General features: G+C 48.7%; 1 protein-coding gene across 1 annotated transcript in view; it reads right to left on the reverse strand.

Annotated features, from left to right (window-relative positions):
- Window positions 1-407: 407 nt before the first annotated feature.
- LOC144493938 (protein cornichon homolog 3-like) overlaps window positions 408-25,118 on the reverse strand; it is a 123,727-nt gene continuing 99,016 nt past the window's right edge. Inside the window, exons 7-9 of the mRNA XM_078213514.1 lie at window positions 3,558-3,678; window positions 743-848; window positions 408-474 (exon numbers count right to left, since the gene is read on the reverse strand). Of these exons, the coding sequence (XP_078069640.1) occupies window positions 408-474; window positions 743-848; window positions 3,558-3,678 (294 nt within the window). The remainder of the gene's footprint in view (window positions 475-742; window positions 849-3,557; window positions 3,679-25,118) is intronic.

Genomic DNA, 25,118 nt, shown 5'->3' on the forward strand with positions numbered 1-25,118 from the left:
ATTGAGGTATACAAGATGATAAAAGGTATGGATAAAGTAGACATGGAGCGGATGCTTCTGCTGGTGAGGCATTCTAGGGCAAGAGGTCATAGTCTTAGGATGAGGTAGCAAATTTAAAACAGAGCTGAGGAGAAACTACTTCTCCCAAAGGGTTGTGAATCTGTGGAATTCGCTATCCCAAAGTGCGGTGGATGCTGGGACAGAGAGTAAATTTAAGGAAGAGTTAGACAGATTTTTAATTGGTAATGGGTTGAAGGGCTATGGGGAGAAGGCAGGAAAATGGGGATGAGGAGCATATCAGCCATGATCGAATGGCGGAGCGGACTCGATGGGCTGAATGGCTTTATGCTGCTCCTAATTCTTATGAACTGATCAGAGTGCGTTTTGCCTTTTCAGTAGGGCCTCATTCATGTTGGTTTCAAGTTGGCTTCAAGTTTAGCCTGCAGCAGAGCCATGGCAGGAGGAATCGTGGTCCTGGTACACCAGGAAAAAAGTTGTTAAGCTGACAAACGCAGGCCCTCAGCTCAGGCTGAGAAGTGCAGCATAGTAGTCTGTACCATCCTGTGCACATTTCTCAAGAAGATGCTTGTGGGGAGCTGTAGGGATCTCGAATCGCTGGCCACACAGTAGTAGTCCATCCTGTATAGTCAGTTCATCTCTGATGGAGAAAAATGTGCAGAGCTCATGAGGAAGCTCCCTTGAGGATTCCAGCCAGCCTCTGATGATGACATTGTGCAGTTACCTGCATATGATGTCTGCTTGAAAGGCCTGTTTGTGTTCCTGAATTTGATGAGATTTCAACATCTCTATTGCCAAAATGTCAATGTCTTCCTCACAATCCACCTGATCTGTGGCAGGTAAGAAAATTCTGGAAAGGAAATCAGCCAAGAACAGTTCCATGCCACATTTGCATGTGAGGGTTGGAGTGTTGCAACTTTATCATGTGTTGTAATGGTGCAGACACAGTGTGAAGATTTGATTTGATTTCATAGAATCGTAGCATCATAGAATCCCTACAGTGCAGAAGGAGGCCATTCAGCCCATCAAGTCTGTACCGACAACAATCCCACGCAGGCCCTATCCCCATAAGCCCAGTATTTACCCTGCCTGTTCCTAAGAGGCAATTTAGCATGGCCATCAACTTAATCTGCACATCTTTGGCGTGTGGGAGGAAACCGGAGCACCCAAAGGAAACCCAAATACAGGGAGAATATGCAGACTCAGCACAGACAATGACCCGAGGCTGGAATTTAACCCAAGTCCCACTGTGCCACCAATTTATTATTGTCATACATATTGGTATACAGTGAAAAGTATTGTTTCTTGCGCGCTATACAGACAAAACATACCGTACATAAAGAAGGAAAGGAGAGAATGCAGAATGTAGTGTTACAGTCATAGCTAGGGTGTAGAGAAAGATCAACTGAATATAAGGTAGGTCCATTCAAAAGTCTGATGGCAGCAGGGAAGAAGCTGTGTTTGAGTCGGTTGGTACACGATCTCAGACTTACGTATTTTTTTCCCAACGGAAGAAGGTGGAACAGAGTATGTCCGGGGTGCGTGGGGTCCTTGATTATGCTGGCTGTTTTTCCCGAGGCAGCTGGAAGTGTAGACAGAGTCAATGGATGGGAGTCTGGTTTGAGTGATGGACTGGGCTACGTTCACAACCCTTTGTAGTTTCTCACAGTCTTGGCCAGACTAAGAGCTGTACCAAGCTGTGATACAACCAGAAAGGATCTGTAAAAAGTGGAGAGCGCCGTAGCGGACATGCCAAATTTCCTTAAGCCTCCTGAGAAAGTAGAGACTTTGGTGAGCTATAGCATTGGTGTGGAGGGACCAGGACAGGTTGTTGGTGATCTGGAAACTTGAAGCTCTTGACTATTTCCATTTGATCCCTGAAGCTTCCTTCAGATAATTATGAGTGGCTGGTGATCTGTTTCAACAGTTGTAGGGTGACCATATATGAAGTCATGAAATTTCTGACAGATAAAATCTTTTTCGATCTGTGCATAACAGGTCTCAGTGTCAGTGAGAGCCCTTGATGCAAAGGTTATTGATCTGCCATTCTGGATGCAGACTGCACCAAGTCCATGCTGGGAGGCAGATAGAAGTACAGCTGCTTGAACATCAAAGTAGCATTAGTGGGGCTGCGAGCGCTCTGTTGAGTCTGTTGAAGATTGTTGTGTGGTGCTTTTGCCAATACCACTCGACATCCTGGTGGAGAAGTTAGCAAATAGATCCAGTGACCTCACTAGAATGGTTGACGAGGGAAGGGCCGTGGATGTCGTCTATATGGACTTTAGTAAAGCGTTTGACAAAGTCCCTCATGGTAGGTTGGTGCAAAAGGTTGGATCTCACGGGATAAAGGGGGAGGTGGCTAGATGGGTGGAGAACTGGCTTGGTCACAGAAGACAGAGGGTGGTAGTGGAAGGGTCTTTTTCCGGCTGGACGCCTGTGACTGGTGGTGTTCCGCAGGGCTCTGTATTGGGACCTCTGCTGTTTGTGATTTATATAAACGATCTGGAAGAAGGTGTAACTGGGGTGATCAGTAAGTTTGCGGACGACACGAAAATGGCTGGACTTGCAGATAGTGAAGAACATTGTCAGAGGCTACAGATGGATATAGATAGGCTGGAAATTTGGGCAAAGAAATGGCAGATGGAGTTCAATCCAGATAAATGCGAAATGATGCATTTTGGTAGAAATAATGTAGGGGGGAGCAATACGATAAATGGCAGAACCATAAAGGGTGTAGATACGCAGAGGGACCTGGGTGTGCAAGTCCACAGATCCTTGAAGGTGACGTCACAGGTGGAGAAGGTAGTGAAGAAGACATATGGCATGCTTGTCTTTATAGGACAGGGCACAGAGTATAAAAGTTGGGGTCTGATGTTGCAGTTGTATAGAACGTTGGTTCGGCCGCATTTGGAATACTGCGTCCAGTTCTGGTCGCCACACTACCAGAAGGACGTGGAGGCTTTAGAGAGAGTGCAGAGGAGGTTTACCAGGATGTTGCCTGGTATGGAAGGGCTTAGTTATGAGGAGAGATTGGGTAAACTGGGGTTGTTCTCGCTGGAAAGACGGAGGATGAGGGGTGACCTAATAGAGGTGTATAAAATTATGAAAGGCATAGATAGGGTGAACGGTGGGAAGCTTTTTCCCAGGTCGGTGGTGACGTTCATGAGGGGTCATAGGTTCAAGGTGAGGGGCGGGGGGGTCTAACACAGATATCAGAAGGTCGTATTTTACACAGAGGATGGTGGGGGCCTGGAATGCGCTGCCGGGCAAGGTGGTGGAGGCGGACACACTGGGAAGGTTTAAGACTTATCTAGATAGCCACATGAACGGAGTGGGAATGGAGGGATACAAAAGAATGGTCTAGTTTGGACCAGGGAGCAGCACGGGCTTGGAGGGCCGAAGGGCCTGTTCCTGTGCTGTATTGTTCTTTGTTCTTTTTTTGTTTGTTTTATCACACAAAATGAACTTAGAAAGATAATTTGTTATTACAAGAAATTGCTGTAACCGTGCTTGTTCACAGGAATGGCCATCTGTCATACAGCCCTGGTCTTGTCTGGATTGGGCGAAGCCATCTTCTGTGAGTAAATGGCCCATGTAACGAAGCTGGGTGACCCTGAATCTGCAGTTCGCAGGGTTCAGCTTAACTAGATGGTCCTGATTCTGTCAAGGACGAGACAAAGATGTGCATCATGTTCTTGCAGAGTACAACCCAAACCAGCACATCATCTGCAATAATCTCACAAGATTGGCCTGCAAAAGAGTTGATCCATGCACCCCTGGAAAACCTCACTGCCCTTGGAAATCCCCATGGGCATACAAAAGAATATCTGCCTATCGGAGACATGAATGTAGTTCGTTTCAAGGATTCCTCATCTAGCAAGATCTGCCAGAATAGCTTTGACAAAAGGTCGTCTGGACTTGAAAGGTCAGCTCTTTTCTCTCCTTACAGATGCTGCCAGACCGGCTGAGATTTTTCAGCATTTTCTCTTTTGCTGCCAGAAACTGCATTTCACATCAAGAATGCTGAATATTCGGCATGTCTGCAATCATCTGTCCCATTGTCTTCATAGGGTAACATGGCCTGAACAATGCTTTGCTCAAGTGCACTGGGTCAATGCATATCCTGACTGTGCCATCTTGTTTTTACTGCGGCCACTATTGCTGAAACCCATCCCGTGGCCTTGTCTATAGGACTTATTACATCAAACATCATCATCCAATGCAGCTCAACATTGACTCTCTGTTTCATGGCTCCTCGTACCTAATCATCTGGTCTCATGTGGTATGCTAGCTAGCCAATGACATCTTTATAGACTCAGTCATAGAATCAGAGAGGTCGACAGAACAGAAAAAAGACCTCGACCCATCACATCTGCACTGGTCAAAGACAAACCAAACGGTAGCACAGTGGTTAGCACTGCTGCTTCACAGCTCCAGGGTCCCGGGTTCGATTCCCGGCTCGGGTCACTGTCTGTGTGGAGTTTGTACATTCTCCTCGTGTTTGCGTGGGTTTCCTCCGGGTGCTCCGGTTTCCTCCCACAGTCCAAAGATGTGCGGGTTAGGTTGATTGGCCAGGTTAAAATTGCCCCTGAGATGTGTAGGTTAGAGGGATTAGCGGGTAAATATGTGGGGGTAGGGCCTGGGTGGGATTGTGGTCGGTGCAGACTCGATGGGCCGAATGGCCTCCTTCTGCACTGTAGGGTTTCTATGATTTCTATGAACTATTTTAATCCCATTTTCCAACACTTTGTCCATAGCCTTGGCATCGCAAGTACACATCTAAATACTCCTTAAATGTTATGAGGGTCTCTACCTCCAACATCCTTTCAGGCAGAGAGTTCGTCACTCCCACCACCCTTTAGGTGAAAAACATAAGAACATAAGAAATAGGAGCAGGAGTAGGCCATCTAGCCCCTCGAGCCTGCCCCGCCATTCAATAAGATCATGGCTGATCTGACGTGGATCAGTACCACTTACCCGCCTGATCCCCATAACCCTTAATTCCCTTACCGATCAGGAATCCATCCATCCGCGCTTTAAACATATTCAGCGAGGTAGCCTCCACCACCTCAGTGGGCAGAGAATTCCAGAGATTCACCACCCTCTGGGAGAAGAAGTTCCTCTTCAACTCTGTCTTAAACCGACCCCCCTTTATTTTGAGGCTGTGTCCTCTAGTTTTAACTTCCTTACTAAGTGGAAAGAATCTCTCCGCCTCCACCCTATCCAGCCCCCGCATTATCTTATAAGTCTCCATAAGATCCCCCCTCATCCTTCTAAACTCCAACGAGTACAAACCCAATCTCCTCAGCCTCTCCTCATAATCCAAACCCCTCATCTCCGGTATCAACCTGGTGAACCTTCTCTGCACTCCCTCCAATGCCAATATATCCTTCCTCATATAAGGGGACCAATACTGCACACAGTATTCCAGCTGCGGCCTCACCAATGCCCTGTACAGGTGCATCAAGACATCCCTGCTTTTATATTCTATCCCCCTCGCGATATAGGCCAACATCCCATTTGCCTTCTTGATCACCTGTTGTACCTGCAGACTGGGCTTTTGCGTCTCATGCACAAGGACCCCCAGGTCCCTTTGCACGGTAGCATGTTTTAATTTGTTTCCATTGAGATAGTAATCCCATTTGTTATTATTTCCTCCAAAGTGTATAACCTCGCATTTATCAACGTTATACTCCATTTGCCATATCCTCGCCCACTCACTCAGCCTGTCCAAATCTCTCTGCAGATCTTCTCCGTCCTCCACACGATTCACTTTTCCACTTATCTTTGTGTCGTCTGCAAACTTCGTTACCCTACACTCCGTCCCCTCCTCCAGATCATCTATATAAATGGTAAACAGTTGCGGCCCGAGTACCGATCCCTGCGGCACGCCACTAGTTACCTTCCTCCAACCGGAAAAACACCCATTTATTCCGACTCTTTGCTTCCTGTCGGATAGCCAGTCCCCAATCCACTTTAACACACTACCCCCAACTCCGTGTGCCCTAATCTTCTTCAGCAGCCTTTTATGGGGCACCTTATCAAACGCCTTTTGGAAATCCAAAAACACCGCATCCACCGGTTCTCCTCCATCAACCGCCCTAGTCACATCTTCATAAAAATCCAACATGTTCGTCAAGCACGACTTTCCCCTCATGAATCCATGCTGCGTCTGATTGATCGAACCATTTCTATCCAGATGCCCTGCTATCTCCTCTTTAATAATGGATTCCAGCATTTTCCCTACTACAGACGTTAAGCTGACCGGCCTATAGTTACCCGCCTTTTGTCTCCTTCCTTTTTTAAACAGCGGCGTAACATTAGCCGTTTTCCAATCAACCGGCACTACCCCAGAATGCAATGAGTTTTGATAAATAATCACTAACGCATCCACTATTACCTCTGACATTTCTTTCAATACCCTGGGATGCATTCCATCCGGACCCGGGGACTTGTCCACCTTCAGTCCCATTAGTCTACCCAGCACTGCCTCTCTGGTAACATTAATTGTATTAAGTATTTCTCCTGCTGCCAACCCTCTATCGTTAATATTTGGCAAACTATTTGTGTCCTCCACCGTGAAGACCGACACAAAAAACTTATTTAAAGACTCAGCCATAGCCTCATTTCCCACTATTAACTCCCCCCTCTCGTCCTCCAAGGGTCCAACATTCACTCTAGCCACTCTATTCCTTTTTATATATTTATAAAAACTTTTACTATCATTCCTTCTCCTCACATCCCCTGCACCCCCTTCGATTTGTTGGAAAGTGTAGCAATGCAGTTAAAACACCACGCCTTCTGGAACTTTCCAAAACTATCTGCAACATTTTCATCAAAAACAAGTGGATCGATATGGCAAAATCCTTGTGCCGTACTGCCAACTTTTTTAAAAAATCATTTGTGGGATGTGGGTGTTGCTGGCTAGACCAACACTTATTGCCCATCCCTGGTTGCCCTTTAGAAAGTGGTGGTGAGCTGCCTTTCTTGAAACGTTGCAGTCCCTAAGGCGTAGGTACACCCACAGTGCTGTTGGGGAGGAAGTTAAGGATTTTGACCCAGCGACAGTGAAGGAACGGTGATATATTTCTAAATCAGGATGGCGAGTGGCTTGGAGGGGAACCTACAGGTGGTGGTGTTTCCAGGTATCTGCTGCTCTTGGCCTTCTAGATGATAGTGGTCGTAGGTTTGGAAGGTGCTGCCTCAGGAGCTGCAGTGCACCTTGAAGATGGTGCACATGACTCATCAGTGGTGGAGGGAGTGAATATTCGTGGAAGGGGTAGCAATTCAGCCGGCTGCTTTGTCCTGGATGGTGTCAAGTTTCTTGATGGAGCTGTTGGAGCTGCACTCAACCAGGCAAGTGGGGAGTATTCCATCACACTCCTGACTTGTACCTTGTAGATGGTGAACAGACTTTCAAGACTCAGGAGGTGAGCTACTCGCCACAGTATTCCTAGCCTCTGACCTGCTCTTGTAGCCACAGTATTTATATGGCTGGTACAGTTCAGTTTCCCATCAATGCCTACCCCCCTAGGATGTTGATAGTGGGGGATTCAGTGATGGTAATGCCATTGAATGTGCAGGGGTGATGGTTAGATCCTCCCTTGTTGGAGATGGTCATTGCCTGGCACTTGTGTGGCACGAATGTTACTTGCCACTTGTCAGCTCATGTCTGAATGCTGTCCAGGTCTTGCTGCAGTTGGACATAGACTGCTTCAGTATCTGAGGAGTCGTGAATGGTGCTGAACATTGTGCAATCATTCGAGAGCATCCCCATTTCTGACCTTATGATGGAAGGAAGGTCATTGATGAAGCAGCTGAAGATAGTTAGGCCTCAGACACTACCCTGAGTAACTCCTGCAGCGATGTCCTGGAGCTGAGATGATTGATCTCCAACCACCACAACCATCTTCTTTTATGCCAATTATAACTCCAACCAGCAGAGAGTTTTCCCTTTGATTCCCATTGACTCCAGTTTTGTTAGGGCTCCTTGATGCCACATTCAATCAAATGATGCCTTGATGTTAAGGGCAGTCACTCTCACCTCACCTCTGGAATTGAGCTCTTTTGTCCATGTTTGAACCAAAGCTGTAATGAAGTCAGGAGCTAAGTGACTCTGGTGAAATCCAAACTGGGCGTCACTGAGCAGATTATGAGAAGTTAATGCTGAGTAAGGGGGTTGGTTAGCTTAGTTGTCTGGACAGCTGGTTTGTGACAGGTAGCGACACTAACAGAGCGGGTTCAATTCCTCTACCTGCTGAGGCTATTCATGAAGACCCTGCCTTCTCAACCTTGCCTCTCACCTGAGATGTGGTGATCCTCAGGTTAAATCAATAACCATCTCCCCTCAAAGGGGAGGGCAGCCTATGGTCATCTGGGACGTTGGCAACTTTATTGGTGAGTAAGTGCTGCTTGTTAACATTGTTGATGATCCTTTCCATCACTACTGATGATCGAGAGTAGATTGATGGGGTGGTAATTGGCCAGGTTTCTTGAGTACAAGACATATCTGGGCAACTTTCCACATTGCTGGGTAGATGCCAATGTTGTGGCTGTATGATACATCTTGGCTAGGGGCACAGCAAGTTCTGGAGCACAAGTCTTCAGTACTATTGCTGGAATATTGTCAGGGCCCATTGCCTTTGCAGTACCCAGTGCTGTTTCTTGATATCATGTGGCATGAATCAAATTGACTGAAGACTGACATCTGTAATGCTGGGGACCTCCGGATCATCCACTCGGCACTTTTGGCTGACACCATGTAGAATGTTATTGAATCCTTAATTCACCGACATCAAGGACTTCCAATAAAGGTAGTTTATGCTTGGCTCTGCCTGAGATCAAAGAACAAAGAACAGTACAGCACAGGAAACAGGCCCTTCGGCCCTCCAAGCCTGTGCCGCTCCTTGGTCCAACTAGACCAATCGTTTGTATCCCTCCATTCCCAGGCTGCTCATGTGACTATCCAGGTAAGTCTTAAACGATGTCAGTGTGCCTGCCTCCACCACCCTACTTGGCAGCGCATTCCAGGCCCCCACCACCCTCTGTGTAAAAAACATCCCTCTGATGTCTGAGTTATACTTCGCCCCTCTCACCTTGAGCCCGTGACCCCTCGTGAACGTCACTTCGGATCTGGGAAAAAGCTTCCCACCGTTCACCCTATCTATCCCCTTCATAATCTTGTACACCTCTATTAGATCTCCCCTCATTCTCCATCTTTCCAGGGAGAACAAACCCAGTTTACCCAATCTCTCCTCATAGCTAAGACCCTCCATACCAGGCAACATCCTGGTAAACCTTCTCTGCACTCTCTCTAACGCCTCCACGTCCTTCTGGTAGTGCGGCGACCAGAACTGGATGCAGTACTCCAAATGTGGCCTAACCAGCGTTCTATACAGCTGCATCATCAGACTCCAGCTTTTATACTCTATACCCCGTCCTATAAAGGCAAGCATACCATATGCCTTCTTCACCACCTTCTCCACCTGTGTTGCCACCTTCAAGGATTTGTGGACTTGCACACCGAGGTCCCTCTGTGTTTCTATACTCCTGATGACTCTGCCATTTATTGTATAACTCCTCCCTACATTATTTCTTCTAAAATGTATCACTTCGCATTTATCTGGATTAAACTCCATCTGCCACCTCTCCGCCCAATTTTCCAGCCTATCTATATCCTGCTGTATTGCCCGACAATGCTCTTCGCTATCCGCAATTCCAGCCATCTTCGTGTCATCCGCAAACTTGCTGATTACACCAGTTACACCTTCTTCCAAATCATTTATATATATCACAAATCATAGAATCATAGAATCATAGAAACCCTACAGTGCAGAAGGAGGCCATTCAGCCCATCGAGTCTGCACCGACCACAATCCCACCCAGGCCCTACCCACTAATCCCTTTTTTTTACCCGCTAATTTACCCGCTAATCCCTCTAACCCACGCATCCCAGGACTCTAAGGGGCAATTTTTAACCTGGCCAATCAACCTAACCCGCACATCTTTGGACTGTGGGAGGAAACCGGAGCACCCGGAGGAAACCCACGCAGACACGAGGAGAATGCGCAAACTCCACACAGACAGTGACCCGAGCCGGAATTCGAACCCGGGACCCTGGAGCTGTGAAGCAGCAGTGCTAACCACTGTGCTACCGTGCCGCAGGTCCCAGTACAGAGCCCTGCGGAACACCACTGGTCACAGACCTCCAGCCGGAAAAAGACCCTTCGACCACTACCCTCTGTCTCCTATGGCCAAGCCAGTTCTCCAACCATCTAGCCACTTCTCCTTGTATCCCATGAGCCTTAACCTTCTTAACCAACCTGCCATGTGGGACTTTGTCAAATGCCTTACTGAAATCCATATAGACGACGTCCACGGCCCTTCCTTCATCAACCATTTTTGTCACTTCCTCAAAAAACTCCACCAAATTTGTAAGGCACGACCTCCCTCTTACAAAACCATGCTGTCTGTCACTAATGAGATTGTTCCGTTCTAAATGCACATACATCCTGTCTCTAAGAATCCTCTCCAACAACTTCCCTACCACAGACGTCAAGCTCACCGGCCTATAATTTCCTGGGTTATCCCTGCTACCCTTCTTAAACAACGGGACCACATTCGCTATCCTCCAATCCTCAGGGACCTCACCCGTGTCCAAAGAAGCGACAAAGATTTCCGTCAGAGGCCCAGCAATTTCATCTCTCGTCTCCCTGAGCAGTCGAGGATAGATGCCATCAGGCCCTGGGGCTTTGTCAGTTTTAATGTTCCCTAAAAAACCTAACACTTCCTCTCTTGTAATGGAGATTTTCTCTAGCGAGTCAACACCTCCCTCCGAGACACTCCCGGTTAACACACCCCTCTCCTTCGTGAATACCGATGCAAAGTATTCATTTAGGATCTCTCCTATTCCCTTGGGTTCTAAGCATAATTCCCCTCCTTTGTCCCTGACAACTCTTTTGTTCCTAACGTATGAATAGAATGCCTTAGGATTCTCCTTAATCCTGCCTGCCAAGATCCTGAGGATAACTCCCACACTCCCGCCATATGACCTCTTATGTAGCCACACCATCATAGAAATCCTACAGTGCAGAAGGAGGCCATTTGGCCCATCGAGTCTGCACTGACAACAATCCCACCCAGGTCCTATCCCCAAAACCCCACATATTTACCCTGCTAATCCCTCTAACACACACACTATGTTAGACACTAAGGGGCAATTTAGCATGGCCAATCAACTTAATCTGCATATCTTTGGACTGTGGAAGGAAACCAGAGCACCCCGAGGAAACCCACGCAGACATGGGGAGAACGTGCAAACTCCACGCAGTGACCCAAGCCAGGAATCGAACCCAGGTCCCTGGAGCTGTGAGGCAGCAATGCTAACCACTGTGCCGCTCACATGTTCTCATGTGACGACTACAGTTCAAATAGTAGTGGAGATCTGGATATCTCTCCCCCCACAAAGACTGTGGATGCTGGGCAGCCTCTGGAGCTTTCAAAGCTGATTTTTGTTCATTCAGGGTATTGAGGGTTATGGACCTAAGCAAGGTAAATGGAGTGGAGGTGCAGATTAGGCATGATCTTATTGAATGACAAAATCAAGAGGAGTAGCCTCCTCAAGGTGTGATGCTCTTAGATTTCGTTTTTGAGCCATCCCCTTGCTGTGGTAAAGACCATCTAATCCCAAATATTATGAATCAGGTCTTTCTTAACAACTGTTTAAGAAAGGGAATAGAAATGACCCTGGTAATTATAGACCGGTTAGTCTTACTTCGGTGGTTGGTAAATTGATGGAAAAGGTCCTTAGAGATGGGATTTACGACCATTTAGAAAGATGCGGATTAATCCGGGATAGTCAGCACGGATTCGTGAAGGGCAAATCGTGCCTCACAAATTTGATTGAATTTTTGAGGAGGTAACTAAGTGTGTTGATGGGGGTAGGGCAGTTGATGTCATATACATGGATTTTAGTAAGGCCTTTGATAAGGTCCCCCATGGTCGGCTTATGATGAAAGTAAGGAGGTGTGGGATAGAGGGAAAGTTGGCCGATTGGATAGGTAACTAGCTGTCTGATCGAAGACAGAGGGTCGTGGTGGATGGAAAATTTTCAGATTGGAGGCAGATAGCTAGCGGAGTGCCACAGGGATCAGTGCTTGGTCCTCTGCTCTTTGTGATTTTTATTAATGACTTAGAGGAGGGGGCTGAAGGGTGGATCAGTAAATTTGCTGATGACACCAAGATTGGTGGAGTAGTGGATGAGGTGGAGGGCTGTTGTAGGTTGCAAAGAGACATAGATAGGATGCAAAGCTGGGCTGAAAAATGGCAAATGGAGTTTAACCCTGATAAATGTGAGGTGATTCATTTTGGTAGGACTAATTTAAATGTGGATTACAGGGTCAAAGGTAGGGTTCTGAAGACTGTGGAGGAACAGAGAGATCTTGGGGTCCATATCCACAGATCTCTAAAGGTTGCCACTCATGTGGATAGAGCTGTGAAGAAGGCCGATAGTGTGTTAGCTTTTATTAACAGGGGGTTGGAGTTTAAGAGCCGTGGGGTTATGCTGCAACTGTACAGGACCTTGGTGAGACCACATTTGGAATATTGTGTGCAGTTCTGGTCACCTCACTATAAGAAGGATGTGGAAGCGCTGGAAAGAGTGCAGAGGAGATTTACCAGGATGCTGCCTGGTTTGGAGGGTAGGTCTTATGAGGAAAGGTTGAGGGAGCTAGGGCTGTTCCCTCTGGAGCGGAGGAGGCTGAGGGGAGACTTAATAGAGGTTTATAAAATGATGAAGGGGATAGATAGAGTGAACGTTCAAAGACTATTTCCTCGGGTGGATGGAGCTATTACAAGGGGGCATAACTATAGGGTTCGTGGTGGGAGATACAGGAAGGATATCAAAGGTAGGTTCTTTACGCAGAGAGTGGTTGGGGTGTGGAATGGACTGCCTGCAGTGATAGTGGAGTCAGACACTTTAGAAACATTTAAGCGGTTATTGGATAGGCACATGGAGCACACCAGGATGATAGGGAGTGGGATAGCTTGATCTTGGTTTCAGATAAAGCTCGGCACAACATCGTGGGCCGAAGGGCCTGTTCTGTGCTGTACTGTTCTATGTTCTATGTAACAGAGTTGTGTGGGTTCACAACCGTGCTCCAAATTCATAGGCTGCACACTAAATGTTTATCAAGGTCAAAGTATAAAGAATATCGTTCGGTAGATCTATTACACGCTCAAATCTTACAGGCACACTTCAGCCTTTTTACATTTATTTTTAATTGGGGAATTAGGCTAACACCCAGTCATGCTTGAAGATCAGCAAGGGTGAAAAGGTTTCAATCAGGAAGTAGTGATTGAAAAGCCTGGTAATTCTAGGGAAAGAAAAGCCAGTGTAAAGAATCAGATTAGTGGACAATGCAATCAGAGTTTATTTCCATGCAGGAGGAGGAGTAACACGCAAAGGAAAGAAAGACTTGGGTCTGTTTATAAAACCCCCTTCACAACCTCAGGACATTTCAAAGCAGTTTACAACCAACCAGGTGCTTTATATTTAAAATCATAGAAACCCTACAGTGCAGAAGGAGGCCATTCGGCCCATCGAGTCTGCACCGACCACAATCCCACCCAGGCCCCACCCCCACATATTTACCCGCTAATCCCTCTAACCTACACATCCCAGGACTCTAATGGGCAATTGTTAACCTGGCCAATCAACCTAACCCGCACATCTTTGGACTGTGGGAGGAAACCGGAGCACCCGGAGGAAACCCACGCAGACACGAGGAGAATGTGCAAACTCCACACAGACAGTGACCCGAGCCAGGAATCGAACCCGGGACCCTGGAGCTGTGAAGCAGCAGTGCTAACCACTGTGCTACCGTGCCGCCCATGTGTGCCGCCCATATGTGGTCACTGTTACAATGAATGGAATGCAGCAGCTTGTCACAAGTCAGCAGTGACTCTGTATGGGGTAATTCCCATAGCACCTTCCCACACAGATAAACATGTACACAAAGGGCCCGATTTTACCAAAACTTCACACCCGTTTTCGGGCGTGAAATCGCTGTAAAGTTGGGCGTCGGGCCTTTAATGCGGTGCGTACCCGATTCCTAGCAGAGCGCGGCTTTACCAACACCCGATTTGGGCGCGGGACAGCCCACAGATTTAAATGCATTTGCATGCATTTAAATCGACTTAATGAAGCGCGCGCCCAACTCTACCACCGAATCCCACTTTACCACCGTGCGGCCCAATCCGCGTCCGCGTTTTTAATGACCTGGTAAATAAAAGTCGGAAGCCGGCACTTCCTCAGTGAGGGTTGGCGAGGAGGTAGGCGCGTTGCGTTCGGAGGCTCCCCGGTACTTACGTGTGTCTTGAGTCACGGCCATTCCGCTGTCCCGGGTCCGTGGCGTCTCTGCGAGTGAGTGGGGGGGAGGGGAGGGCTGTTGCTGTGCACGAACTCCGATGTCCGTGTGGCAGCACGGGCCTCGGGTCCTGCAGTGCAGCTGGATCCTAGCACTGTAGCTCACTTCAGACTGAAGGCTGAAGATGTGCACGCAGTGCAGATAGCACTGCTGCAGCCTTCCAATGTTGACTGTGTGCTGCATGTGGCTGGGGGGACTGGGGGGGCATGGGGGGGGCCGTGACTGTGTGCAGCATGTGGCTGAGGGGGGACTGGGGGGCATGGGGGGGGCTGTGACTGTGTGCTGCATGTGGCTGGGGGGACTGGGGGGCTGTGACTGTGTGCAGCATGTGGCTGGGGGGACTGGGGGGCTGTGACTGTGTGCAGCATGTGGCTGGGGGGACGGGGGGGCATGGGGGGGGCTGTGACTGTGTGCTGCATGTGGCTGGGGGGACTGGGGGGCTGTGACTGTGTGCAGCATGTGGCTGGGGGGACGGGGGGGCTGTGACTGTGTGCAGCATGTGGCTGGGGGGACTGGGGGGCTGTGACTGTGTGCTGCATGTGGCTGGGGGGACGGGGGGGCTGTGACTGTGTGCAGCATGTGGCTGGGGGGACGGGGGGGCATGGGGGGGGCTGTGACTGTGTGCTGCATGTGGCTGGGGGGACTGGGGGGCTGTGACTGTGTGCAGCATGTGGCTGGGGGGACTGGGGGGCTGTGACTGTGTGCAGCATGTGGCTGGGGGGACTGGGGGGCTGTGACTGTGTGCTGCATGTGGCTGGGGGGACGGGGGGGCTGTGACTGTGTGCAGCATGTGGCTGGGGGGACTGGGGGGCTGTGACTGGATTGTTGATGCTCAAATGTTCAGAGTCCTGTGGTGAACTTGGAAGAATTGTCCCCGTGGTGGAACTTGGTTGGAAATAAGATTCACGGAGATTACTACATCTGGGAAACCAACCATAGTGAAAAGAAGCTTGTATTGGCAACTCTTCTCTCACATTCCATGGCAGATGTGCCCCTACGGCACGGTAGCACAGTGGTTAGCACTGCTGCTTCACAGCTCCAGGGTCCCGGGTTCGATTCCCGGCTCGGGTCACTGTCTGTGTGGAGTTTGTACATTCTCCTCGTGTCTGCGTGGGTTTCCTCCGGGTGCTCCGGTTTCCTCCCACAGTCCAAAGATGTGCGGGTTAGGTTGATTGGCCAGGTTAAAAAATTGCCCCTTAGAGTCCTGGGATGCGTAGGTTAGAGGGATTAGTGGGTAAATATGTGGGGGTAGGGCCTGGGTGGGATTGTGGTTGGTGCAGACTTGATGGGCCGAATGGCCTCCTTCTGCACTGTAGGGTTTCTATGTTTCTATGATACTTATGAATGTGACTTGCATGGGCAACGTTGGGTGCAGCTACTCTGCCTCTGGAGCAGCCTTGGATCCTTTGTCATCTTGTTTTCATCTGGACATTGCACAGAATTAGAGGAACCCCCTTTGGAAGATAATGTCAAAGTTATAATCGCAGGGACTAAAAACCTGACAGTCAAAAATCTGAGATATTTCAAAATGTATATCCCCCCATCCATGTTCTGGAATATTATCCCAGATTTTTGACTGTCAGGTTTTTAGTCCCTGCGATTATAACTTTGGGTGGGTCAGTGGGTGTGGGTGGGTCAGTGGGTGTGGGTGGGTCAGTGGGTGTGGGTGAGTGGATGTGTGGGTGGGTCAGTGGGTATGGGTGGGTTTGAGAGTGTGAGAGTGGTCAGTGGGTGAGTGAGTGGGTCAGTGGATGTGTGTGTAGGTGGGTATGTGGGTGTGTCAGTGGATATGAGTGGGTGAGTGGGTGTGTGGGTAGGTCAGTGGGTGTATGTGTGTGTGTGTGTGTGTGTGTGTGTGTCAGTGGGTATGAGTGGGTGTGTGGGTAGGTCAGTGGGTGTATGTGTGTGTGTGTGTGTGTCAGTGGGTATGAGTGGGAGAGTGGGTGTGTGGGTAGGTCAGTGGGTGTATGTGTGTGTGTGTGTGTCAGTGGATATGAGTGGGTGAGTGGGTGTGTGGGTAGGTCAGTGGGTGTATGTGTGTGTGTGTGTCAGTGGGTATGAGTGGGTGTGTGGGTAGGTCAGTGGGTGTATGTGTGTGTGTGTGTGTGTGTGTCAGTGGGTATGAGTGGGTGTGTGGGTAGGTCAGTGGGTGTATGTGTGTGTGTGTGTGTGTCAGTGGGTATGAGTGGGTCAGTGGGTGGGTCAGTGGGTTTGTGTGCGGGTGGGTGAGTGGGTGGGTTTGTATGTGGGTGGGTCAGTGGGTGTGTAGGTGGGTCAGTAGGTGTGGGTGGACGTGAGTGGGTCAATGGATGAGAGTGGGTCAGTGGGTGTGGGTGGATCAGTGGGTGTGGGTGGGTCAGTGGGTGGCTCAGTTGGTGTGGGTGGGTGAGTTGGTGTGTGGGCGGGTGAGTTGGTGCGTGGGTGGGCCATTTGGTGTGGGTGGGCCGGTGGGTGTGGGTGGGTCGGTGGGTGTGGGTGGGTCGGTGGGTGTGGGTGGGTCGGTGGGTGTGGGTGGGTCGGTGGGTGAGTTGGTGTGTGGGTGGGTGAGTGGGTGTGGGTGGGTGAGTGGGTGTGGGTGGGTGAGTGGGTGTGGGTGGGTGAGTGGGTGTGGGTGGGTGAGTGGGTGGGTGAGTGGGTGTGGGTGGGTGAGTGGGTGTGGGTGGGTGAGTGGGTGTGGGTGGGTGAGTGGGTGTGGGTGGGTGAGTGGGTGTGGGTGGGTGAGTGGATGTGGGTGGGTGAGTGGGTGTGGGTGGGTGAGTGGGTGTGGGTGGGTGAGTGGGTGTGGGTGGGTGAGTGGGTGTGGGTGGGTGAGTGGGTGTGGGTGGGTGAGTGGGTGTGGTGGGTCAGTGGGTCTGGGTGGGTCAGTGGGTGTGGGTGGGTGAGTGGGTCTGGGTGGGTCAGTGGGTCTGGGTGGGTCAGTGGGTCTGGGTGGGTCAGTGGGTCTGGGTGGGTCAGTGGGTCTGGGTGGGTCAGTGGGTGTGGGTGGGTCGGTGGGTCAGTGGGTCTGGGTGGGTCAGTGGGTGGGTCATTTGGTGTGGGTGGGTGAGTGGGTGTGGGTGGGTGAGTGGGTGTGGGTGGGTGAGTGGGTGTGGGTGGGTGAGTGGGTGTGGGTGGGTGAGTGGGTGTGGGTGGGTGAGTGGGTGTGGGTGGGTCAGTGGGTGTGGGTGGGTCAGTGGGTGTGGGTGGGTCAGTGGGTGTGGGTGGGTCAGTGGGTCTGGGTGGGTCAGTGGGTCTGGGTGGGTCAGTGGGTCTGGGTGGGTCAGTGGGTCTGGGTGGGTCAGGGTGGGTCAGTGGGTGGGTCATTTGGTGTGGGTGGGTCAGTGGGTGTGGGTGGGTCAGCTTCACCCACCAGCAACACACCAACCCCCAAAACAGCCTCCGTCACTGCGGACATCTGGCCATCCTCATTCAAGAAACACACAGGCAGCCATTCTATACAGTCAGCCAATCAGCAGCAAGAATATCAACACGACTGACCTGTTCCAAATACAATGTTCCCTATCCTCCCACTGCACTTAATTATTTCTGCTCAGTCAGGCCTCCAGATGATGGATGAAATATGTCCTTTAAAATGTTCAGGCTTCTCAGTTCTTCCAATGAATTCTCTTAAAGTAACTGCTCTTTTCAAATCAAAATTACACATTTTACAAGTACCTGTAAAGTTACCTTCCTCAAAATCAATTACATAGATTAAAGAGATTCTATAAATATGTGAAGAGTAAAAGGATGAGACGTGACGGAATAGGGCCTATAAAAGGTGAAGGTGGGAAAGTCTGTACGGAACCAGTAGAAATGGCAGAGGTGCTCAATGAGTATTTTGCCTCGGTTTTCACAGAGGAGAAGGACATGGGTGGATGTACTGCGGGCGTGCGGTGGACTGAAAGGATTGAGTATGTGGACTTTAAGAAAGAGGTTGTGCTGGAATCTTTGAATGGCATCAAGATAGATAAGTCGCTGGGTCCGGATGGGATGTACCCCAGGTTACTGTGGGAGGCGAGGGAAGAGATTGCAGAGCCTCTGGCGATGATCTTCGCGTCGTCGATGGAGACGGGAGAGATGCCGGAGAATTGGAGGATTGCGGATGTGGTTCCTATTTTCAAGATGGGGAACAGGGATAGCCCAGGTAATTACCGACCGGTGAGTCTAACCTCAGTGGTTGGTAAACTGATGGAGAAGATCATAGAAATCATAGAAATCATAGAAACCCTACAGTGCAGAAGGAGGCCATTCGGCCCATCGAGTCCGCACCGACCACAATCCCACCCAGGCCCTACCCCCACATATTTTACCCGCTAATCCCTCCAACCTACGCATCCCAGGACTCTAAGGGGCAATTTTTAAACTGGCCAATCAACCTAACCCGCACATCTTTGGACTGTGGGAGGAAACCGGAGCACCCGGAGGAAACCCACGCAGACACGAGGAGAATGTGCAAACTCCACACAGACAGTGACCCGAGCCGGGAATCGAACCCGGGACCCTGGAGCTGTGAAGCAGCAGTGCTAACCACTGTGCTACCGTGCCGCCCACAGATCCTGAGGGACAGGACATATGAGCATTTAGAGAGGTTTAGCATGCTCAAGAATACTCAGCATGGCTTTGTCAAGGGCAGATCGTGCCTTACAAGCCTGGTGGAGTTCTTCGAAAATGTGACTAAACACATTGACGAAGGGAAGGCGGTAGATGTGGTTTATATGGATTTTAGCAAGGTGTTCGTTAAGGTCCCCCATGCAAGGCTTCTAGAAAAAGTGAGAGGGCATGGGATCCAAGGGGCTGCTGCCCGGTGGATCCAGAACTGACTTGCCCAAAGGAGGCAGAGAGTGGGTATAGATGGCTCTTTTTCTAAATGGAGGTCGGTCACCAGTGGTGTGCCCCAGGGATCTGTTCTGGGACCCTTGCTGTTTGTCATTTTCATAAATGACCTGGATGAGGAAGCGGAGTGATGGGTTGGTAAGTTTGCCGACGACACGAAGGTTGGTGGGGTTGTGGATAGTCTGGAGGGATGTCAGAAGTTACAGAGGGACATAGATAGGATGCAAGGCTGGGCGGACAAGTGGCAGATGGACTTCAACCCAGATAAATGCATCTTGGTCCATTTTGGTAGGTCAAATGGGATGAAGGAGTACAATATAAAGGGAAAGACTCTTAGTACTGTAGAGGATCAGAAGGACCTTGGGGTCCGGGTCCATAGGACTCTAAAATCGGCCCCGCAGGTGGAGAAGGTGGTTAAGAAGGTGTATGGTGTGCTGGCCTTTATCAATCGAGGGATTGAGTTTAGGAGTCCGGGGATAATGATGCAGCTATATAAGACCCTCGTCAGACCCCACTTGGAGTACTGTGCTCAGTTCTGGTCGCCTCACTAGAGGAAGGATGTGGAAAAGATTGAAAGGGTGCAGAGGAGATTTACAAGGATGTTGCCTGGATTGAGTGGCATGCCTTATGAGGATAGGCTGAGGGAGCTCGGTCTTTTCTCCTTGGAGAGAAGAAGGATGAGAGGAGACCTAATAGAGGTGTATAAGATGTTGAGAGGCATAGATCGGGTGGACTCTCGGAGGCTTTTTCCCAGGGTGGAAATGTCTGCTACGAGAGGACACAGGTTTAAGGTGCTGGGGGGTAGGTACAGGGGAGATGTTAGGGGGAAGTTTTTCACACAGAGGGTGGTGGGCGAGTGGAATCGGCTGCCGTCAGTGGTGGTGGAGGCAAACTCAATAGGGTCTTTTAAGAGACTCCTGGATGAGTATATGGAGCTTAATAGGATGGAGGGTTATAGGTAGGTCTAGAAGGTAGGGATGTGTTCGGCACAACTTGTGGGCCGAAGGGCCTGTTTGTGCTGTAGTTTTTCTATGTTTCCATGTTTCTCTAAGAAGAGGCATATATAACATTGCAAAGAATAGTAGCAAGTCTGAGGATTAGGGGTGCTTTTAAAACCAGCAAAGAACCACCAAAAAGTTGATAAAAAGAGATAAAAACAGAATGCAAGAGAAAACTAAGCAGGAATGTAAAATAGATTATAAGAGCTTGTGCAAGTACACAGACAGAAAGAGAGTAGCTTATATTTATTTTTGTACAGAATGTGGGCATCGCTGGCTAGACCAGAAGTTGTTGCCTATCTCTAATAACCCTTGAGAAGGTGATGGTGAGCCACAGGCTGTGTGGTGTAGGTAAACACACCCTCCTGTTAGGGAGGGAATTCCAGGATATTGACCAAGAAACAGTGAAAGAACGCCGATATATTTCCAAGTCAGGATGGTGAGTGGCTTAAGGGAAACTTGCAAGTGGTGTTGTTCCCATGTGTCCGCTGCTCTCCTTCTAGATGGTAGAGGTCATGGGATTGGTAGGTGCTGTCTGACGATCTTTGGTGAGTTTCTCTGGTGCATCTTGTGGATGGTACACAAGGCTGTACTGCGTGCTGGTGGTGGTGGGAGTGAATGTTTAAGGTGGTGGGTGGGGTTGCAATCAACCTGGATGGCGTTGAGCTTTCTTGAGTGTTGTTGCAGCTGCACTCATTCAGGCAACTATTTCCATCATGCCTCTAACTTGTGCCTTGGGGGACAGGCTTTAGGGAGTCAAAAGGTCAGTTACTTTCCACAGCATTCCGAGCGTCTGACCTGCTCTTGGAGCCACGGTATTTATGTGGGTAGTCCAATTCAGGTTCTGGTCAATAGTAAGCCCCAAGATGTTGATAGTGGGGGATTCAGCATTGGTAATGCTATTGACTGTCAAGGACAATGGTTGGATTCTCTCTTGTTGGAGATGGTCATTGCCTGGCACTTGTGTGGCATGAATGGTACTTGCCACTTATCAGCCCACACCTGAATGTTATGCATATAGAATGAACTGCTTCAGTATCTGAGGAGTGCAAATGTTGCTGAACATTGTAAAATCTGATGAAGGAGCAGTGCTCCGAAAGCTTGTGATTCCAAATAAACCTGTTGGACTTTAACCTGGTGTTGTGAGGTTTCTTACTGTGCCCACCCCAGTCCAATGCTGGCATTTCCACATCATTGTACAATCAGCAGTGAACATCCCCATTTCTGACCTTGTAATGGAGGAATATTATTGGAGCTGCTGAAGATGATTGGGCCTAGGACACTACCCTGAGGAACTTCTGCTGTGTTGTCCTGGAATTGAGATGACCTCAACCCACTTCCTTTGTGCCAGACATGATTCCAACCAGTGGAGTTTTCCCCCGATTCTCAATGAGCCCAGTTTTACTCGGGCTCGTCGATGCCATACTTAAACACTGGTCCTTTAGAATCAGAGACAGGAGAAAGTTTGGGCAAAAAATGGACAGTTAGGAGAGAGACATTGAACAAATATTTTGTCTCTGGCTTCAAAGGAGGCACAAGAAATAGAAGCTAACCTGGATACTAATAAGAGAGTGAAGAAATCCGTTTCAGAAATACATGAAGTGTGATCTAATTGAAACATATAATATTCTGACAGGGTAGACTCAGAGATTGTTTCTCCTATCTGGGGAATCTAGAACATGGGAGAACAGTCTCAGGATAAGGGGATTGAGAGAAGAAAACATTTCTTTACTCAAGGGGCGAGAATCTATAACATTCTCTCCCTCAGATGATTTGGATATTGCATCATTTCATATATCAAAGGCTGTGATAGACAGGTTTCAGGTCAGCCAGGGAAACAAGGGATATGGGGAGGAGGCAGAAAGCCCAGATTAGCTATGGTCACATTGAATGGTGAAGCAGGCTCCATATGGTCCACTCCTGTTACCATCTCTTGTGTGTTCCCCCAAAAGGCTGAGAGTGTTGGGGGGTTAATTGGAGCTTTCAAGACTGGGCTAGACAGATCTTTGTTCGGTCAGGGTATAAAGGGATATGGAGCAAAAGTAGACAAATGGAGCTGAGGTGAAGATGAGTCGTGATCTTATTATTTAGACTAGCCTCTGTGAGGACAGCAGCAAAGATGCAGGATCTATTGTTAAGGAGAATCCCTCCTTCAAAGAACCAACCTTTCACATCTTACAAAATATCTGAACGACAGATTGCCACGGAGTAAAAAGATAATATTATTGTACAATCTGATGCACTTGGGCCACAACAGCCAGGGCATCAAATCAGTTGGAAGAAACAATGTAGATTAAATAGTGAGTGAAAAACGTAATGTATTTAGGTCATCACCTTCATGTTGCTGTCACTCGTATTTTCACCGAAATTCTGCATTTTGAAACATACAGGCACAGAATTGTCATTTCTAAATACTACAATTAGAATCAAAACTGAATATCACCACAATAAGGGACTATAATAAGTCAATTTTTAAAAAGTAATAGCCAGCAATGGTCGTGTTACATAGAAACATACTAGAAGCTAGGAGGAGGCCATTTGGCCCTTCCAGCCTGCTTTTTGATCATGGCTGATCATCAAATTCAATATCTTGGTCCCCCCTTCCCCCCCATATCCCTTGATCCCTTTAGCCCCAAGGGCTATATCTACATGGCCTCAACTACATTCTGCGGTGGTGAATTCCACACATTCACTATCCTCTGGGTGAAGAAATTTCTCCTCACCTCAGTTCTAAAAGATTTACCCCTAATCCTCAAACTATGACCCCCACTTCTGGACTCCCCCACCATTGGGAACAGTTTTTCTGAATCTACCCTGTCTAACTTGGTTAGAATGCTATATTTTTCTATGAGATCCCCTCTCACTCTTCCAAACCTCACATTTATCCATATTATACTGCATCTGTTATGCATTTTCCCACACACTCAGCCTGTCCAAATCATGCTGAAGCATCTCTGCATCCTCCTCACAGCTCACCCCCCCATCCAACTTTGTATCATCTGCAAAATGGACTCTGAGAATTTGGATTTCAGTTTTAAAATCTGTATATACTCAGTAGAAGTACACACGATGTTGTTGGATTGTCTTTAAAAATAAGCCCTCCTGGTTTACTGATGTCCCTTTAGGAAGAGAAAGGTGCCATCATTACCTGGTCTGACCTGTATGTGACTCCATAACCATATTCTCAAAATTCTCCTTCAGTGGACCCAAACAGGCACCAGAGTGTGGCGACTAGGGGATTTTCACAGTACCTTCATTGCAGTGTTAATGTAAGCCTACTTGTGACTAATAAATAAACTTAAATACCATTGTAGCTGACTCTTAACCAATTTCTCCAATGCCTAACAGGTTATTCAGTTGTAGATGTATTCAATCACAGAAACAAGAAGATAGGTTTATGGATGAATCACAGAAACAGGAAGATAAGATTTTGATCCCCCTAGCTATGACTGTAACACTATATTCTGCACCCTCTCCTTTCCTTCTATACTCTATGAACAGTATGCTTTGTCTGTATAGCTCGCAGAAACAATACTTTTCACTGTATTCCAATACATGTGACAATCATAAATCAAATCAAATCAAAAAATCTCAGAAACAAGAAAATAGGTTTTTGGATCAATCTCAGAGACAGGAAGATAGGACAGTCCCAGCACTGAACTCCCTTTGTCCAACAACTGGACTCTGTGTGACCCCCTCGGCCACAAAGGCACCATTTCTTGGTCCATGACTGGCTCTTCAGCATCTCTGCCACCCTTGTGCACCCTGGCACTAACACCGAGATGCGCTGCCTCCCTGTCAGCCCATTCCATGGAGACTGCAATCTCCAACGCCTTCTTAAACTCCAACTGCAGTTCTGCCAAGCTCTCTGCTGAATTGCTCCCTGCTGGAGGCCACATACAAGCCGGTACCGTAACTCATCCTGCAAGAAAACCCATAGTCACAGAGCTCCTCAAGGCTCTTCAATTTAAGAATGATCTCGCCCTCCATCTGGTCCCACTTGATGTTCCACAATCAGCAGTGGTTTTGGCATGAGGTTCACCTCCAATACCGTACACAACTCTTGAAATATTTCTCCGTTGGTTTCTCTGGCGACAAAAGGTTTCTCAAGACGCCAAAACCTCTACTTCCCATTTCTCAAAAAGACCAGTACAATGAGATTGCCCGCCACCCTATTCACGGTGACAAAAATACTGAACCGTTCGGTGTAGGCCGCTCACGACTTAGCTTCTTCATAGAACGTCCCTATCGTCCCTGATTTTCCCGCTATTTCTCTTTGCCAGCAACAGGGGCTTTCCTGCCCCTAACTAGGCCTGAAGCCTGTTTCTCGCATGCAGCGACCTGCGCTCGCTTCTCCCCGAGTGCATGGTATTGCAATCACTCAATGACCGAGTCTTCAACCGATCGCCCAGAAACCGATGCCCGCAACGTTCGTGGAGACCGACTTGCAACCATTGGTGGCACCCGAGTCTGTCCAACTCTCTGTTGCCCACGATGCCCTCTGACCCCGTGGTGCTACCCGTCCACCGAGAGTTTCCTTTTTGAATCTGCACTTTGACTCTCCAGGCAGTCCATGCTGAAGGCTCCTGCCCCTCACTTTCCGAGCTGGCAAACACTCCAAACTTCATCATCAATATTAAATCTCTCAGCGCAAAGGCGTCCCCTTAAGAACTACTCCACAGCCAGGCATCAGCGAACATCGACTTTATTCAGTCTACTCGCTTGACTGATTCAGGGAGTTCCCAACTAGCTCACCCCACACTCCAGGTGCATGGCCCACTCCCTTAAAGGGGCTGTGCCCCAACATACATGAGAGGTTCAATCTCAGAAACAGGAAGATTTTGTTTCAATCTCAGAGACAGGG

This window comes from Mustelus asterias, chromosome 5, assembly GCF_964213995.1.
Source record: "Mustelus asterias chromosome 5, sMusAst1.hap1.1, whole genome shotgun sequence".
Taxonomy (NCBI): Eukaryota; Metazoa; Chordata; class Chondrichthyes; order Carcharhiniformes; family Triakidae; genus Mustelus; species Mustelus asterias.